Source organism: Mus pahari, chromosome 10, assembly GCF_900095145.1.
Source record: "Mus pahari chromosome 10, PAHARI_EIJ_v1.1, whole genome shotgun sequence".
In the NCBI taxonomy this organism is placed as follows: Eukaryota; Metazoa; Chordata; class Mammalia; order Rodentia; family Muridae; genus Mus; species Mus pahari.
This window is the reverse complement of record NC_034599.1, coordinates 100,415,176-100,433,045: the sequence shown is the minus strand read 5'-3', so window position 1 is coordinate 100,433,045 and position 17,870 is coordinate 100,415,176. Positions and strand designations below refer to the sequence as shown.

The window sequence follows — 17,870 nt, the reverse complement described above, 5'->3', positions numbered from 1 at the left end:
TAAAAAAAAACCCACAAACAAACAAACAACAAAAACTCACAGAAAACAAACAAAAAAGGAAAGAAAGATGAAAAGAAAAGAAAGGAAGGAAGAAAAGAAAAAAAGAAAGAGAGAGAGAGAGAGAGAGAGAGAGAGAGAGAGAGAGAGAGAGAGAGGTGCCAAGGGGGTAGGTAGATATGTACACGTTTATCACACAAAGTTCATCTTTTTAAAAAGATTTATATGTTTTTGGTTTTTTTGTTTGTTTGTTTTTGTTTTTTGTTTTTACTAAAAGTAGATTTAATAGGGTAAAAAGGACTTGGGGAGGGGCGGTTAGTAAATGGTTTATTCAGCTTATACATCCACATTGCTGTTCATCACCAAAGGAAGTCAGGACAGGAACTCAGACAGGTTAGGAACCTGGAGGCAGGAACTGATGTGGAGGCCATGGAAGGTGCTGCTTACTAGCTTGCTCAGCCTACTTTTGTTTTAATTATGTTTAATCTTTTTTAACAGTCCAGTTGTTATCCCCCTCCCCATCCAACCTCCAACATTTCCCCATCCCATCCCCCTGTGGCCCCTCCCCTGTCTCCAAGAGAATGTTTTCACCCCACCCCGCCAGGCCTTCCTACTCCTTGGGGCAGTACTCTGTATAAGTGTTGGGGCCTCAGACAAACTAGAGTATGCTGCCTGGTTGGTGGCTCAGTGTCTGAGGGATCTGGGGAGTCCAGGTTAGTTAAGACTGCTGATCTTCCTATGAGGTCGCCCTCTTCCTCAGTTTCTTCCAGCCTTTCCCTAATTCAACCACAGTGGTCCCTGACTTCAGCCCACTGGTTGGGTTTAAATATCTGCTTCTGTCTCAGTCAGCTGCTTGTTGGGTCTCTCTGGGGACAGCCATGCTAGGCTCCTGTCTGTAAGCACACTATAGCATCAGTAATATGTCAGGCCCGGGAGCCTTCCCTTAAGATAGATCCCAAGTTTGGCCAGTCACTGGACCACCTTTTCCTCAGTCTCTTCTCCATTTTTGTCCCTGCAGTTCTTTTAAACAGGAACAATTCTGGGTCAGAGTTTTTGACTGTGGGATGACAACCCCATCCCTTCACTTGATGCCCTGTCTTTCTGCTGGAAGTGAACTCTTAAGTTCCCTCTCCCTACTGTTGAACATTTCATTTAAGGTCCCTTCCTTTGAGTCCTTAGAGCCTCTCATCTCCCAGGTCTCTGGTACTTTCTAAAGGGTACCCCCACCTCCTGAGGTTGCCTGTATCCATTCATTCTGCTGGCCCTCAAGCTTCACTCCTGTTTGCCACTGCCTGTACCTGATCATGTTCTCCCTTTTCCCTCCCTCTCCCTTTCTTACCCAGGTCCCTCCTCCCCTCTGCCTCCAGTGATTGCTTTCTTTTCCCTCCCAAATGGGATTGAAGCATCCTCACTTGGGCCCTTCAGCTTGTTAACCTTCTTGAGTTCTGTGGATTGTATCCTGGGTATTCTGTACATTTTTGGATAATATCCACTTATTAGTGAGTACATACCATACATGTCCTTTGGAGTCTGAGTTACCTCATTCAGGATATTTTCTAGTTCCATCTATTTGCCTGAAAAACTCAGGATGTCCTTGTTCTTTTTATTTTTTTAAGATTTATTTATTTATTATATGTAAGTACACTGTAGCTATCTTCAGACACTCCAGAAGAGGGCGTCAGATCTTGTTACGGATGGTTATGAGCCACCATGTGGTTGCTGGGATTTGAACTCCAGACCTTTGGAAGAGCAGTCGGATACTCTTACCCACTGAGCCATCTCACCAGCCCATCCTTGTTCTTAATAGCTGAATAGTATTCCATTGTGTAAATGAATCACATTTTCTATGTCTGTTCTTCTGTAGTGGGACATCTGGGTTGTTTCCAGCTTCTGGCTATCACAAATAAGGCCACTATGAACATAGTGGAATGTGTGCCCATGTGGCATGGCGGGGCATCTTTTGGGTATATACCCAAGAGTGGTATAGCTGGGTCTTCAGGTAGATCTATTTCCAATTTTCTGAGGAACCTTCAGACTGATTTCCAGAGTGGTTGTACCAGTTTGCAATCCCACCAGCAATAGAGGAGTGTTTCTCTTTCTCCACATCCTCTCCAACATGTGCTGTCACATGCATTCTACTGAGCACTTCTCTCCAAAGGACCAATCAGTCAACAGAAGACATTTGGCTTTATTTAATACTGGCTGCCACCTCCAATTCTTTTCCAATCTGCAGTATTCTGTGTTTACTAGGAATGTGTCAGGAAATGACTAGTGCCTAAAAATATCCTATATAAGTACCTTCCAACTTCTGCCTCTAATGCCTGGTACCTTCACTGTGGCTCATCTTACCCAATATCGTTAGTATAGCCCTGACCTCAACAATAGGCCCATCTCTTCAGTGTTCATCTAAAATGTTGTTTTTTACTCTGAATGCACTGTAACCCATATAGGCAGGATGGAGAATTGTTGGCTTAAAAAAACCCTAGAGTACAGTACACTCAGCTTCCAGGACCCTGTGAGAGCTCCAAGTGCTGAGGCCAGCTGTGGGAAGACACATGCTAACAATAGCAACTTTTCTCTTTCAATAGGAAAAAAATCTCCAAGGGACTGATCCAGAATATACACAGTACAGAACAATGACTTGCTCATACACCTGGTGATAGTAGTTAAGCCATTGTGAAGTAAAGGGTAGAATTTAATCTTTATTTGCAGGATATTATGCACAGAAATAGGAAACCCATTCAGAAGACAGGCTTCACATAATATGAATAGTCTGGAACTACTGTTCAAGTTTAGTTGTTTTTTTTTTTTAATGCTCCAGTAACAAACTACATTTTAAAAGGATTGTTAAGACAGGCATCATGATACACACCTGTAATCCCAGCATTTGGGAGATTGGAAGCAGGAGGATCATGAGTTTCAGGCCATCCTGAACTACACAGATCTTGTATACAATAACAAAAAATATATTAGAGAAACAGAAAAGTTCACGCTAAACATCATATATAACACAGCAGACAACTTCATGTCTCTGCTGTAATATCTAAAATGACAGTCTCAGTGGTCTCACCTAGGTTTGCAAAGTAAAGCAGTAGTTTCTGGCACATTTTAATCCTCTTACTATTTTTTTGGTTTTGTTTTTAGTTTTGTGTTCTGTTTTTTGTTCTTTGTGATCTTTTTCATTAAGTTATTTATTTACTTTGTATCCCAATCACATCTCCCCACTCGTCCCAGTTCCACCCTTACAAATCTCTCCCCACATTACTACCTTCCCTTCTCCTCAGGAATATCCACCACACCCTGGGATATCCAGTCCTAGCAGAACTAAGCCATCCTTTCCCATCGAGGCCAAATCAGGCAGTTCAGTTAGGAGAAGAGAATCCAATGGTAGGCAGCAGAGTCAGAGACAGCCCCCACTCCAGTTTTTAAGGGACCCACATGAAGACCAAGCTATACATCTGTTCTAGTTGTATAGGGGGCCTAGGTCCAGCCCCTGCATGCTATTTTAGTTGGTGGTTCAGTCTCTGGTTTTGGTTTTTGAGACAGTGTCTCATAGTCCAAGCTGGCCTTGAACTAGTTATGTAGCTAGTATGTAGCTGAGTCTGACTTTGAACTCCTGGTCATTCTGCTTCTGCCTCCTGAGTGCTGAGGGCCTGGTATGATACAGTGTTGAGAATCAAACACAAGGCTTGGTTCATGCTAGTCAAGCATACATCAGCTGAGCTGTCCCCGGCTTTTGATCTTATGCTACTCAGAAATATTTCTCAGTGATGCTTGGTAATGCCTTGTTCACAGACTTCTTCTTATAAAGCTTTGTAGAGCCTCAGTTTTGTCTAACCCTCCACGTACTCTTTAGTCATGATGCCAAGTTTCTCCATAGGCTAGAAGATAATTGAAATGGTTCAATATAACTAGTTATGTTTTGAGAATCTTTCACAGTTAAGAAATCCCTCAGTGGGTCTGTTTTGGCACATTAAATGAAGTATGCAGTATGTGCAACCCCTCCACCACTTCTGTAGTTGTCCACAGCTTATCCAGCTTCCTTCGGAGGGAATTCCAAAGAAAAGTAGAACTAGCCCATAATGCGTCTTGTTTCTGACAGCTGTCTATGATGTTTAACACTGTCCCTGTACTTCCTTCTGAACATTATTAGTTTGGAGTTAGCAGGTTGGGAAATAGAACAGATACTCCTGCATCTATCACAACTTGAGTCTACTCATCTGTTCCAGTGACAGTGTTCTCTGTAGCTTTTAGCATGTGAGTTACAGTTGGCAATTCAGCAGATCCTAGAAGCTTCATAGGTTGAAGTACAACTTCTGTTTGAATGACCATTTCCTTGTGTTCCCAGCATCAGTCAGGGCTAGCACCCAAACAAGATTTAAACAGAAAAGGACTACAGTCAGTTCTGACCAAGAAGGACACAAATTTTAGAATAACCCTTGCCTGGATTATGTTGCAATGGGGATTTTTTTCCCTTAGAAAGCCATTTCCTAACAACTTCAGTAGCTTAGAGCAGATTTTCCAAATTATTGTTGTTTATATCTTTGATGATGTCATCAACAGACCAATTCACAGTGCAGTGGCTGCTTGGCTGCTGTGATTTTCTTTCCTTCAGGGGAAAATGCCATCATGTGGACACAAAGTTACATTTCTTCTTCACAGCACCTGGTTGTCTTTCCTAGCTTTCTTCTTCTCATAGTAACTTCTATCCAGTGACATCCCTTTCCTATACTGTCATTTTCTGGTGAATTAGCATTTCCATTGGTAAATCTGGGAATAAGAGACAAAGCAGAAATTTGCACAAAGGTTTGAAGCGTCCATGAAAAGTGATGCAGAACATTTACCATGGCTCACCCCAAAAGTGGTGTGTGACTTTATTTATTCAATGCAATCCATAAGATTCAGAGAGATCCACAGAGCCTGTGCCTCCAGGCTGTATTCCATTGACATTTATTGTTCTCAGGTGGCTTAAAGCTGTCCTCGGGAATTGAGTGCTGGAACTGTATTTAAAGCCTAAACTAGCTCTGATTATCCCCCAGTTTCAACATCTTAATGCATTCCAATGTCCACAAACCTCAGCCAACTAATGGGAAAGATCATATGACCCCCAATATATTTAAGATCTCATTAGGATAATTGCCTTAGCCAATGAGTAATAATAAGTTTAATATATCAAGAGTCTTGTGGTTCCCTGAGCATTGGAGGGGGATGGGGCTCAGTCTACTAACAGAGTCTGGACATCAATATTTAAGATGTAAAGCAGGTCAACTTTTACTTTTTCTAGGAAGTACTCATTCTTGACTAAAAGGAAAAATATCTGTACTATAACAGATAATACAAGAGGGACAGCAAACTCTTTCTACTTAAAAATTATAATTCCTAGGAACATTTGAAGGACTAGGCTTCCATGACCTATAATGACCATCCAGCCCAGGCTTTTCAGGAGTATCATATTTGTTACTCCAATAGTCAAAGGTACTATGATAGCCTGGTGTGATGGTTTATGCTTACAGTCCCAACCTTTGGTATCTAAGGCAAGCAAATTGTAAGTTCAAGGATATCCTGAGCTGCATAGTAAGTTGTAGAGCAATCTAGGCTCTTAAATGGAGAGCACTTGTCTAATTAAATACAGAAATAGAAGTGGGAACCAAGTGTAGCAGTGTACCCTTGTAATGCTAACACTTGTAAGGTGGAGGCAGGAACAGAGGGTCTGAGTCATCCCAGGGTATGCAGTGAGTTTGAAACCAGTCTGAGCTACATGAGACCTTGTCTCCAAAAACAGAAACAAATAATAGTTGGACTAAAGATCTGTAAAAGAGCCAAAAAGCAAAGTACAATAACTAGAAACCAGGAACACCTCCAGAAAGTCCTGAGACAGACCAGTTTCTTTTGGTTCTTTTGTCTTTACAAAAGATGCTTGATTGTCATCGTATTCTCAAACCCAGTTTGTAAATCATATCTAGTTCATGGTACATTCTAAGACTGCTAGGGTCTGAAAATCCAAAACAGCCCAAGCAGGCACAAGACTCCACACAAAGCAAGATCTTTATTTGAATTAGGAAGCAGAAACTGACCAGTCGGGGACAACAGACTCACCTGTTCATCTTAGTAAGGATTTAAGCAGATGACAAAAATGTATTGCACTCAGTCTCCTACTGTTCCATCAAAGGCAGAACAGACTCGGGAGCTGGATGTTCAGGACCCCAAGCCAAAATGTTAGAGTTTTTAAGCATGAAAACCACAAATATTTGTGTCAGGTTACAGTTACAATTTTCCATCGGTCAGAATCATTCATTATTTCATGGTCAGGAATAATCATTGTTTTAGGGAACAAAGGAAGGAGGAGGAGGAGAAAGTTGGCTAGATATCTGGAAAGCTCCCCTGGAGCCTGGGACCTTGAACTTAATTTTACCTTAAGTTCAGAATGGAGTCTGGAAACAAATGGCAGTACTTAGGATAAGTCTCATTTTTTTATTCCAACAAGACATCATCATTTTGGGTGAGATAAATTCAATGCCTGTTATCTCATGTTTTCTTTCTCCTAAGCAAGAATACCCTATCAACTTCAAGGTCACATTCACCTTCTCACATACGTGTCACAGAACATGTCAGTGTCTAAGATTCGTAGAACTTTTGGACAAGAAGGACTAAGCATAGAGCCTGTATCTTATGCTTGCAAGTAACAGTCTGACTGTTCAGTACAGTCCCAAGGCTCCAATAATGGAGGAAAAACAAAGAATGTTAGGGCGTATTGCTTGTCAGTCTATTCCTCCTGCTTACAGAAAGTAGCACCTGCTAGCTGAGTCACATGGACAGATTTCCCTGGCTTACCCACGGCACTTTCCCTTCCTTAAGTTGCTCAGTTCATCTGTGGCAACAGGAGATAGATGACACAAGGTAAATGGAAAGTGGGCAACAGGAGGTAGATGACACAAGGTAGGTAAGTGGAAAGTGGGCAACAGGTCTTTTTGTGGAGATGCTTGCATTTTCTTGCAAGTGACAGGAGACCAAGAGCCAGCCTCAAGGTCAGCACTCATGTTAGCTTCCTGTTACTGGGCCTTCCCCATATGGTTCAGCTACTCCTGTCCCACCCCTGAGTACACAGGCCATATATTCTTTAGTTCACTCAGCTTGGTTTCCTTGGGTCATCTACCTCCCTCACCTCACAGTTATGATTATCTACTAATCTTCAAGGAGACAGGAAAACATCCAGCCCTCTTTTCTTGAGAGAATCCTGTTTTTCTTCATATGATCCATGAACAAGTTGTGGGGATTATGTGCATGTTAGTGGATGTTGAAAAGCCAGTTCTTCAGAGGTGCAGTCACCCCTGACTGCATGGGTTACACATCTGCAGACTCAGCCAACCACGAACAGAACATCTTGGGGGAAATTCATTTATATCAAATGTATACAGACATGCTTTTTCTTGTCATCATTCCCTAAATAATACAATATAACAAGTTTTATAGAATTTATATCCTGGTATTTTTAAGTACCCTAAAAATGACTTGAAGTAGCTGGGTGTGGTGGTGCATGCCTTTAATCCCAGCACTTGGGAGGCAGAGATAGGTGGATCTCTGTGAGTTCAAGGCCGGCCTGGTCTACAGAGCTAGTTCCACTATAGCCAAGGCTACACAAAGAAACCCTGTCTCAAGGAACCTAATAATAACAATAATGATGAGGAAGAGAACAATGATTTGCAGTATACAAGAAAATATGTTCTGCCTGTAGATGAACGTAGACCTTTTTCATCAGGAGCTTGAGCTCTGTGGTCTTTGGAGTCTTTTCTAATAGATTTTCATTCTGATTTACCCAAATATGTGGCTCATTCTTACTTGATTTTCTTTTTTTCCTAACCTTAAAACTCCCCCTTTCCCCAAGACATGTCAAGACAGGATGCTGGTGAGATGTGACTTGCTGAGCTGGGTCTGGTGATCCAGCTGGGTGGGCATTGTGACTACTAGGCTTTCTATAGTTTTTTTATTTGTGAGAATATATATGTCTTTGTACGTGTATGAACATGTGTGTACACACATAGAGGTCAGAAAGGGGTGTCAGGTGTGCCCCTCAAACACTCTTTCCCTGATTCTTTGAGGCAGGCTCTCTCCTTAACCTGGGTCTCACATTGTCACCACTATGGGAGACAACAAATCTCAGTAGTCCTGCCATCTCCGTCACCTCAGAGCTGGCATTGCAGGTGTGCACAGGACACCCAAACATCACATGGTGCTAGACCTGAGCTCGGTACCAGGATTACCAAGTGGGCCTTTCAGTACTTTTTTAAAACCTGACTCTTCGAAAGTCCTTCCTCTACTTTGCTTCCCTTTATGGGTAGTCCTCCTCCTCCAACTTCCTGGCTGTCTGTGCCCTCTTCCCAGGACTACCACACCACAGAGATATCATTTCTTCATCTGTCCCTCTCCCTTCTGTCCTGTCATTTCTCTTTAAGATGAGAACTGAGTACCGTGCCCTATACCTGCACCTTGTTCTGGTACAAGGAGGCTCCTAGGTATGTTTATGGGATGAGTAACTGCTAATACAGAGAGATGGAGGTGAGGTACATACAAGGTATAGAATGTACTTGGTTTTGCAGAACAAAGAATATGTGTGCCGTGGTCATGACTACGAGAGGCTAGAAGCCTTCCAACAGAGGATGCTGAGCGAGTTCCCACAGGCCGTTGCTATGCAGCACCCCAATCATCCTGATGATGCCATCCTGCAATGTGATGCTCAGTGTATCTTTTGAAACTTGGTAGAGTGGGAAGGGCTGGGATCCTGAAGGTAAGTCCCACCTAGCAACCGTTCCTCTACCATGTGGCTGGCCTTGTACCTTTATTTAGGTTGCCTGTCATCCTAAACCTGGGTGTCTTTACTATTGATCCCATATTAACAAGACACTTAGTCCTCATAAGAGGCAGTGCCATGCTGCTAGCCAGGGATGGACCTTATAAGTGGTAATAAGCTGAGTGTCAGGACTCACTGGCAGGCTCGTTACTCGGTACTCTCATGAGTTTAGTGTCTGTGCTAGACTCGGTGGGGCCTGGTCAGACTGTCAGGACCAATCACTGGATGAGGTGATTGTGGTCCCAACAAGTCTCTGAACACAGGTTTATTCTGCTTTTTCCATCTATTCTGCTTCCCTGTGAAGTTATCGTCCTTGTCTTTGTTAAGTTGCCTCTAGCAGAGTGACAGAAAGGAAGAGATAGAGAATGCCTTGATTTGATGGCCCTTGAAAGTTTCAGTGAAAACACTGGCCTGCCCTTCACCACCCACGTTAGACAGCTTTCTTGAAAATTACATGCTAGTCACCACGTGGCAAACTTATTCCAGAGAAAAGAGGGCAAGTAGACTCCCATTCGTGTTTTCACAAAGATGTCAGACAGCATTCTAATAAAAGGTCATTTTGACTGGGCCTGTGACACAGGCTATAATCCAAGTTACTTGAGAGGCTGAAGCAGGAAGATACCAAGTTTAAGACTTGCCTAAGATACAGGCTAAATTCAGTGCTAACCAGGGTAATTTAGTAAGACCTTATGTCAAAATACAAAGGGGCTAAAGATATAACCCAGTGGATAAGCAGTTACCTGTCATTCCTACCCCAGAGCCTTGGTTTCAATCCCTAATGTCACAAAAAAATAAAGAATGAAATGAAAGAACAAAACCAAAAGGCCTGTTTTATATTAAAGCCATTTAGCTACTATGCGTAGTCCCAGACACTTATTCCTGTGGCATGGACATTACATCTGCTTGCTCAATCCCACTGTTAAAAGGGCAGCACAGGACACTTGTCATTTCACCTCCGCCAAATGTTCACGACATTAACTATTGGAGCAGGAGGGGAGGGGCCAGATAGGGAGCTTTATCTAACTGTGCTTGGGTCTGCTCTCCATCTTAGGATGACCCTTCTTCCACCACAGCTCGTAAGGAACAGGACTGTAGTGCACTACACCAAGGAGATAACAAACCCACTACAGCCCTTTTCTTTGTCAAGTCTAGATTTCTCCTTCACTTCATGTCCAGATTTACAGATCTATGCAGTGACGCCTATTCCAGATTACGTGGATGTTCTACAGATGGATAGAGTACCTGATCGTGTCAAGAGTTTCTATCGTGTCAATAATGTGAGGAAGTTCCGGTATGATAGACCTTTCCACAAAGGCCCCAAGGACAAAGACAATGAATTCAAGGTAGAGGATGCAGGAAACTGAATGTATGCCCATAGCAAGTCTGAGGCATGCCTGCTTCTTGGGAAGCAGTTTAGCAAAGTTGTTTAGCTTATTGCACTTGTCTGCACACCCCCTACAGAGCCTGTGGATTGAGCGCACCACGCTGACACTGACCCACAGTTTGCCTGGCATCTCTCGGTGGTTTGAAGTGGAAAGAAGGGAACTGGTAAGCTAGACCTCAGAGGTTTTTAATTCCCTTTTTCCTCAGTTTCATCTCCAGGGAGCTTTCTCTAAGGACTAAAGAAACAAACTTTGGACACCTGCCTGGCTAGTCCTGTGCTGGGAGCTTTTATATCTTCTATCTAGACCACAGAAATCTACCTGCCTCTGCCTCTTAAGTGCTGGGATTAAAGGCATGCGCCACCACTGCCTGGCCTGAATCAGAAGAGAAATCAGAGAAAACTAGGAAGTGTTCCATCCACAGGAATGAGGAAGCAGAACTAGCATCCATGATAACTCTGTTGTCAGGAATGTGATGAGGGGCTAGTTTGCCTGGGAAGACTCTGTTTAATGTGTCCCCAGGTGGAGGTGAGCCCTCTGGAGAATGCCATCCAGGTAGTTGAGAATAAGAACCAGGAACTGCGAGCTCTGATCAGCCAGTATCAGCACAAGCAAGTACATGGCAACATTAACCTGCTCAGCATGTGCCTAAATGGAGTCATTGATGCTGCTGTCAATGGAGGCATTGCACGCTACCAGGAGGTAAGCCGGAGATATTGACCAGACTCTAACAGACATCCTGGCTAGGAACACAGCTCATTAGTTCCTTTTCCCAAAATTATAGCCTCCTTGGAAAACTTTCCAAGCTAGCCCTCTTCTGGATGAAGAGGTACTAGTTTGAAGTAGTTCTGAGATAAAGTTTTAAGCTCTTGGCTAATCTCTATTTCTGTAGCACAGATCTTTGGTGGGGGCTCCCCCTCTCCTAATCTTTGTGAGATGGATAACTTATCTGATTATAGAAGTTAAGTACCCTCCTGGGGTCCTTAAGAATCCAGTCCTTCATGAACCTGGCTACCTAAGAAACTGGTGCCCATCCTCAGGCCCCTGGCTCTGCCTGGCATACCTAGGCCACTTAAACATTATGAAAAGCTAGAGCTGGCATACAGCCCTGGGAGATTAGCACCCCCCCACACACACACCTCTTAAATCTTCCCCAGGCACAGAAAATACACATTTCCTAACTGATAAATTTTATAGTGAGGCCAGGCTGGAGGTGCTGGTAAGACACCGATGAGGAAGCAACCTGGTTACCTTTTAAGGGCGCCATTGATGAGGAAGCAACCTGGTTGCCTTTTAAGGGCACCATTGAAGAATAAACTTATGAAGAGTCTTCATTACCTGACCTTTCCTTTCACAGGCCTTTTTTGATAAAGATTATATCACCAAGCACCCAGGAGATGCCGAGAAGATCTCCCAGCTCAAAGAACTAATGCAAGAACAGGTAATGGCTTGTAGGGCATGAAAGGTCCACAGCCTGTGAGAAACATCATATACTATAACAATGACCCAATCCTCAGAGGCCACTCCCTGCTTAACAGAGAGACCTTATTTGGCAATTCCCATAGGTCCATGTTCTTGGAGTTGGGCTGGCGGTTCATGAGAAGTTTGTGCATCCAGAAATGAGGCCTCTGCATAAGAAGCTGATTGATCAGTTCCAGATGATGAGGGCCAGTCTGTACCATGTAAGCTGATCCCGTACCTGCCCAAATTTAGAACCAGGTTTCACTTACTAGGCCTATAATACAATCAGAGAAAAGTAGGAGGAAGGGTGAGGTGAGCGAGAAGCTGCCACAGGGGGCTGGGGAAGTGAGGGTAGTGGGCATTGTACCCAAAGCAAGGTGTTGAGTAACCTCTCATTGGTTCACTGGCTCCCAGGAGGAGTCAGAACCAGAGACAAACAGCATTTCCTGGCACTATGCTAATAGGATTGTTCACACACAGAAAGGGCTCATATGCAGGAATTGCTTGGGAGGTATTTTTCTTGCTGATAACCTTAAGAAAAAAGGTATGACCTGAAAAGGCCCTCTTGCCAGCTCTGTTCTTTTCTCTTTACCCATTTTCTTCTCCCCATGTGTAAACCTCCTCTCCTTCCTTCATTCTTTCCCTTTAACTTTCTTTCTTCTCATCTCAGTTTCCTCTGTAATGTGTTATGACCCAGGATCACATCTAAGAAAGTTTTAGGGACCAAATACTTTAATTCTGGCTGTTCTTAGAGGTGTCAGGCAGTTCTAAGGCTATACCAGACTCCAGATTGTCTACCTAAGTGCCACGTCTCTTTACTCTCCATAGCAAGTTTAGCCTAAGAACTAATGCACACAGGCAGGACCTGTAATCCAGGATCAGTTTTCCTTGGCGTGATTTTAAAAATGGAGTGATGGCTGGTTAAAGATAAGATTCAGGTGGCCCTGAGTTCCCAAGTCCCTGTTCATATCACGTACCCTTACCCAATTTTTAACCACAGGGCTGATTTAAATTATTTCTAGAATAGCCTCTTTTAAAATATTCTGTCTCCCAGACCTAAGTGGCCATATGCTGCGTGTAACAATTAAAAACATCAAGCCAGAGGCTGGAGAGATGACTCAGAGGTTAAGAGCACTGACTGCTCTTCCAAAGGTCCTGAGTTCAAATCCTAGCAACCACATGGTGGCTCACAACCATCCGTAATGAGATCTGATGCCCTCTTCTGGGGTATCTGAAGACAGCTACAGTGTACTTACATATAATAAATAAATAAATCTTAAAAAAAAAAAAATCCCAGCCAACCAGCCCCTGTGGCTAGCTATCACAAATCCCCATAACCCAGTCAAATCAAAACTCCAGAGGCTCGTAAATTATCAGTCAGATTTAAATCAGTAAATTCTCAACTCACAATACTCCCACTCAAAGAACTCAAAATGCAATTGATATAAACATAAACTGCCCACCTAGATTGGACAAATTGCCCTATATTATTCTATTGCTTGCCTGTGATATTTATAGCTACCTGTGGCTATTTCAAGCCACGTGGATTCCGTTCTTCCTCTTCATCCATCTTCTCTTCCTGTCCTATCTTTTTGTCTCTGTCTCTGTCCCACCTCTAAAACTCTCAACCCTCCTTCCTTTTTCACTGCCCAGTTACAGGCTCTAGCCTTATCTTTTACCTGCCCACACCTGCTTATAGACCTGCCACTACCTGGCAAGCTCTCTTCTCATTTTACTGAGGGCTACTAAATATGTATTAGGGAAATAAATATAACTGTCAGATGGTGGGCCATGCTGTCCTAGAGAAGTTCCTCTACAGGTGATGTAAAGTCTTGGGGAAGGCTGAGCCATCCAAGGACTCCCTGAGCTTGTCAGTCTTGGAGCAGGCCAGCTTTGTTCCTGGATGCTGCGGGTTGTGGTTCTTTTAGTCCCTTCAGACTCTCAAGGCAGGCCTCAGCTGTTTCCTTGCAAGAATAGACAGCATTAAAAGCAAAATAGGAAAAGAAGTTCATCACCATGTGAGACTGGCACACTTTCCAGAGGAATTTCTATAGCTCACAAAGTGTCTCCTTCCTGGGAGGGTCCTCCATGGTGTTTCATGTGAGAGATGCAGAACATAAATGCTTCCCCTTAAAGCTGAGGTGGTGGTGAGTAAGGACTTGAGCAGCATCACTGAGTCTAATGGGGATTCCACCTCATTACGCTGGCTCTTGCACACACTGCTGGTCTCTGCTCCGTGCAGACTTCTCATCCCAGCTGGTAGCCTAGGTAATGGAGAGCTTGGCACCCAGGAGGTCCCTGTCACATCTCTGCAGTTAGATCACTGCAACAAAGGCACAAAGTGCTTGTCCTTGTGCGTCCAGGTCCACACTGTGCACATTACAGAAACAGTTTAACACTGTGCCTACTTTGGAAGAAGAAAGGGAAAAATGTGCTACTCTCAGTCCAGCTCAGAAACATACAAAGCAGACAAGAGCCTTTGTCCATCATATCTTATGAAAAACTTAAGAAAACCTGGAAAGTTGTCACAGAGACCAATATATTTTCTGTCACTCAGTGGGAAGTTATATTAGAAGTTTCTGCCAAGAAGTCTGTGTACTTAGTAAGAATTTAATTATGCTAAAATAGAACTGTGCTGCTTTCAGTTACTTACATCAGCACTTTGTTTCCTGTTTCCCTATAGACTGTGTCACAGGCAACTTAACTCAGGTCAGTAGAGCTGGGCCATTTAGCAATCCAATAAAATCCAGCACCAGTTCTTATGTAAGAGTTTGCACTGACTGACAGCTGAATACTAAGTTCTTCCTCTCCCCATCCCAGCTATTACTCTATGTACTCTGAACTAAGAAAGCCTGTTAGCACTCCCCTGGAAACTCAGATTCACCTCAGCCTATTCTAGGTGTGTCTCTCCTAGTGGAGTTTACCTGGGGCTCAATAGCATCTGGACTAGGCTCCAGTATGCTTAGAAGAGTATTTAGTAATGAAGGTGATATTGTCCAGAAGAAACCAAAAGTATATCATATGATTCTCTTTTTGTTTGTTTATTTGTTTTACATTTTTACCAGCAGACAACTTATCTCTCCTACCTTTATCTCTCCTTTGCTCTCTATGAACCAACATTCCTTTCTCAACAGGAGTTTCCAGGTTTGGATAAGCTAAGTCCTGCATGTTCAGGCACCAGCACCCCACGGGGAAATGTTTTGGCATCCCATAGCCCCATGAGCCCTGAGAACATCAAGATGACCCACAGGCACAGGTAAGGCATTAGGGCTAGGCAGGTTCCCTCCAGAGAGAGAAGACGAGGCCTGCTCAGCATGGGCCTTCTTCATATGTACCTTTGGGTAGGGCCCCAAAGAGAATGAAGGTTGTTGATTGTTTTTTAAGGAAGGGAATAATGACGGTGGTGTGGCATTCAAGCAATGACTGCTCAGAACTCAAAAGTTCGGACCTGAGCAGTCTCAAGTGGGAATACTCAAAGCCTTTATGACAGGAAGCCAGGTTTACGAAAGAAATTTACTGCAAGGAGTTTCTCCCTTAGATTCGTTTATTTTTCAAACATGCAGCCCAGTAGAGTGGGCTAATGAAAAGAGGAACAAATGAAGAGGGCCTGCTAGTGTTGATAGAGGAAAGCTGTTGAGAAACTTGTAACCATAGATAGTTTACATCTATCTCTTTTGATAGTGTCTTCATATCAGTAAGGTGCCTCTGCTCTCAGAACAGATCTTATGATAGTGTATGCTGGGTTAGGCAATGTTCAGACTAACATCCCATAGAAAGAGTATAGGATCCTGGACCTGACTTGTCATCTCTGTCTCTCATTCCTCCTGATAAACTGCTAGTGCTTTCATTCTGAACGGCTGTAATCCATTTAACTCTAAAGAGATTGCACTAGCATAAGCCTTCTCAGGCCAGTGGCAGAGTGAGGCTCAGAACTCTTCTAGGCCTCAGACAGGTGTGAGCGTTGGCTATAGAATCCTGTGAACAAGTGCTGGCTTGGGTTACGTGTCACTTTCATACAGCTGTCCTAGCTATTGCCTGATTCCTTCCTATTTCCTGTTCTTGCTCACAGCCCCATGAACTTGATGGGCACAGGCCGCCATTCCTCATCCTCTCTCTCCTCACATGCATCTAGTGAAGCAGGAAACATGATGATGATGGGTGACAACTCGATGGGTGAAGCTCCTGAAGACCTCTACCACCACATGCAGGTACCTGAGCTATGCAAGAATGAGCAGGGTACCACGGCTAAAGGACTCACCTTTCTGGAGTCTCTGTAGCTACCTATAAACTGCCCCAAGTCTTAGATCCTATGCCACATTTTGCAAGCAGAAAACCTAGCTTCAGACCTAGCTGCTCTTATTGATTGCATGGCCAAGATCTTCTGCCAAATTAGTGTCCTGTTTGGCAATCCTGATAGCTAAGTCCTCCTTTCTTGTCCATGTACAGCACAATAGAGCCAAGTGCAACTGTCTTGCTCCATGTGGATGGTGTGGGTTGTCCTTAGTGAATGCCATCAGCCCAGCCTCTAGCAGGGTCCGCAATAAAGGATCCGTCACTTGGCCTGGGTCCTCAAGGACATGAGTGCATAAGCCAGCTCTCTCTGTCTCTGCCAGTGTTACAGCACTGAGCTCTCAGACATGGTCATCTCTGTTCCTTTGCAGCTTGCATATCACAACCCCAGGTACCAGGGCTCAGTCACCAACGTCTCTGTTCTGTCCTCGTCCCAGGCAAGCCCTTCTTCCTCCAGCCTGAGTTCTACACATTCAGCTCCATCCCAGATGATCACCTCTGCCCCTTCTAGCACCCGAGGTAAGGATGACAGGATGCTGCTTGCTGGAGGAGAATACAAAGCTTTATGAACTCTATTTGTCTTCCTTTCATCTGTCCTTGTATCTTTGAGAGTGGCCTTGCTGTAACCAAAGGACACTGAATTCTTTTTGTAGATTGATAAAAAGGGTGTTTTGTTTAAAGATTTATTTATTTATTATATATAAGTACACTGTAGCTGTCTTTGGACACACCAGAAGAGGGCATCAGATCTCATTACAGATGGTTGTGAGCCACCATGTGGTTGCTGGATTTGAACTCAGGACCTCTGGAAAAGCAGTCAGTGCTCTTAACCAATGAGCCATCTCTCCAGCCCAATAAAGAAGTTTTTGAAGTTAGAGAAAAATAACAAGGCAAGCAAGCTGGAATTCTCACCAGCAGCCTGGAGAAGAGATATGGAAGAGGGAAAGAGAAAGTTAAACTTTTTTTGTGAGTTAGAAGTAAAAAAAGCAGGTAGGTTCAGCAATATAAATCTACAAGAAGCTACAAGGAGTGGAAATCTTTGGGAAAGATTGGGAATGGAACAGGCATTCCCAGAGTGTTGGGACAAGCAGGTTTGGTATTGTATAGATGTCCAGGAAAGGGAAATAGAGAGAGGGGGAGGTTTTTAGTTGAATGAAAAGTAACAAGGATATGTGAGAAGTCAAGAGAGGACTGAGCAGCCGATGCCTTTGTGATTTGGGGAGGGGATTTTTGTTTGGGGTGGTGGTGGTGTTGTTGTTTTGAGATAAATTCTCACTAAGTAGTCCCTACCTGGTGTGGAACTCAATGTGTAGACCAGGATTACTGGAAATCACAGAAATCCACCTGCCTCTGCCTCCCAAGTGCTGGGGTTAAGGAGGTGCCACCATGCTTGGCCTCCTTGTGCAGTTTTTATTGATGGGTACATCTCCTTCCGAAGGGGAGGGCATAGATAGGCCTTGAGTATACAAGCAGTACTCCACCTTTCATACCCACTAAGGAGGGGGAAAAAAATCTAATTTTGGTTTAGCCTGTGGCTAGCTCAGAGTTGTTCTGGTTAGTCTAAATTTAGGGCACATCTAAGATAAAGGTAAAAACAACCTGCACTTGCTATTGTCAGTTTTACCTTCTAGATTTCTTAGGCAGTAATAAATAAACAACAGCATATATTACTGTCGGTTTACCTTTTGGTTTTGTTTGGGGCCAGTTTGGAGCCCTTGTTATTGATTTAGGTCTAACCTTAGATACTGCCAGCTTGTGGACCTTCATCACTTACTAAAGGGCCAGTGTTGTTTATTTTTAATATAGCCATGGAAGGCTAGCACCTGGAAATGTTTCCATTTGTGTGTAAAATCTGTCTCCTCTTATTTTTTTTAAGATTTATTTATTTATTATAT

At 43.5% G+C, this 17,870-nt stretch overlaps 1 protein-coding gene across 6 annotated transcripts in view; it reads left to right on the top strand.

Annotated features, from left to right (window-relative positions):
• Positions 1-17,870, top strand: part of Dock3 (dedicator of cytokinesis 3) — a 299,922-nt gene that overhangs the window by 266,815 nt on the left and 15,237 nt on the right. For 4 of the 6 annotated variants that reach the window (XM_021206339.1, XM_029542840.1, XM_029542837.1 and 1 more), the window contains exons 41-49: positions 8,592-8,733; positions 10,019-10,185; positions 10,304-10,390; positions 10,747-10,926; positions 11,582-11,665; positions 11,790-11,906; positions 14,820-14,941; positions 15,755-15,893; positions 16,347-16,494. In XM_021206339.1, coding sequence (XP_021061998.1) covers positions 8,592-8,733; positions 10,019-10,185; positions 10,304-10,390; positions 10,747-10,926; positions 11,582-11,665; positions 11,790-11,906; positions 14,820-14,941; positions 15,755-15,893; positions 16,347-16,494 — 1,186 coding nt within the window. The remainder of the gene's footprint in view (positions 1-8,591; positions 8,734-10,018; positions 10,186-10,303; positions 10,391-10,746; positions 10,927-11,581; positions 11,666-11,789; positions 11,907-14,819; positions 14,942-15,754; positions 15,894-16,346; positions 16,495-17,870) is intronic. The other 2 variants (XM_029542839.1, XM_029542838.1) reach the window with 1 other exon arrangement.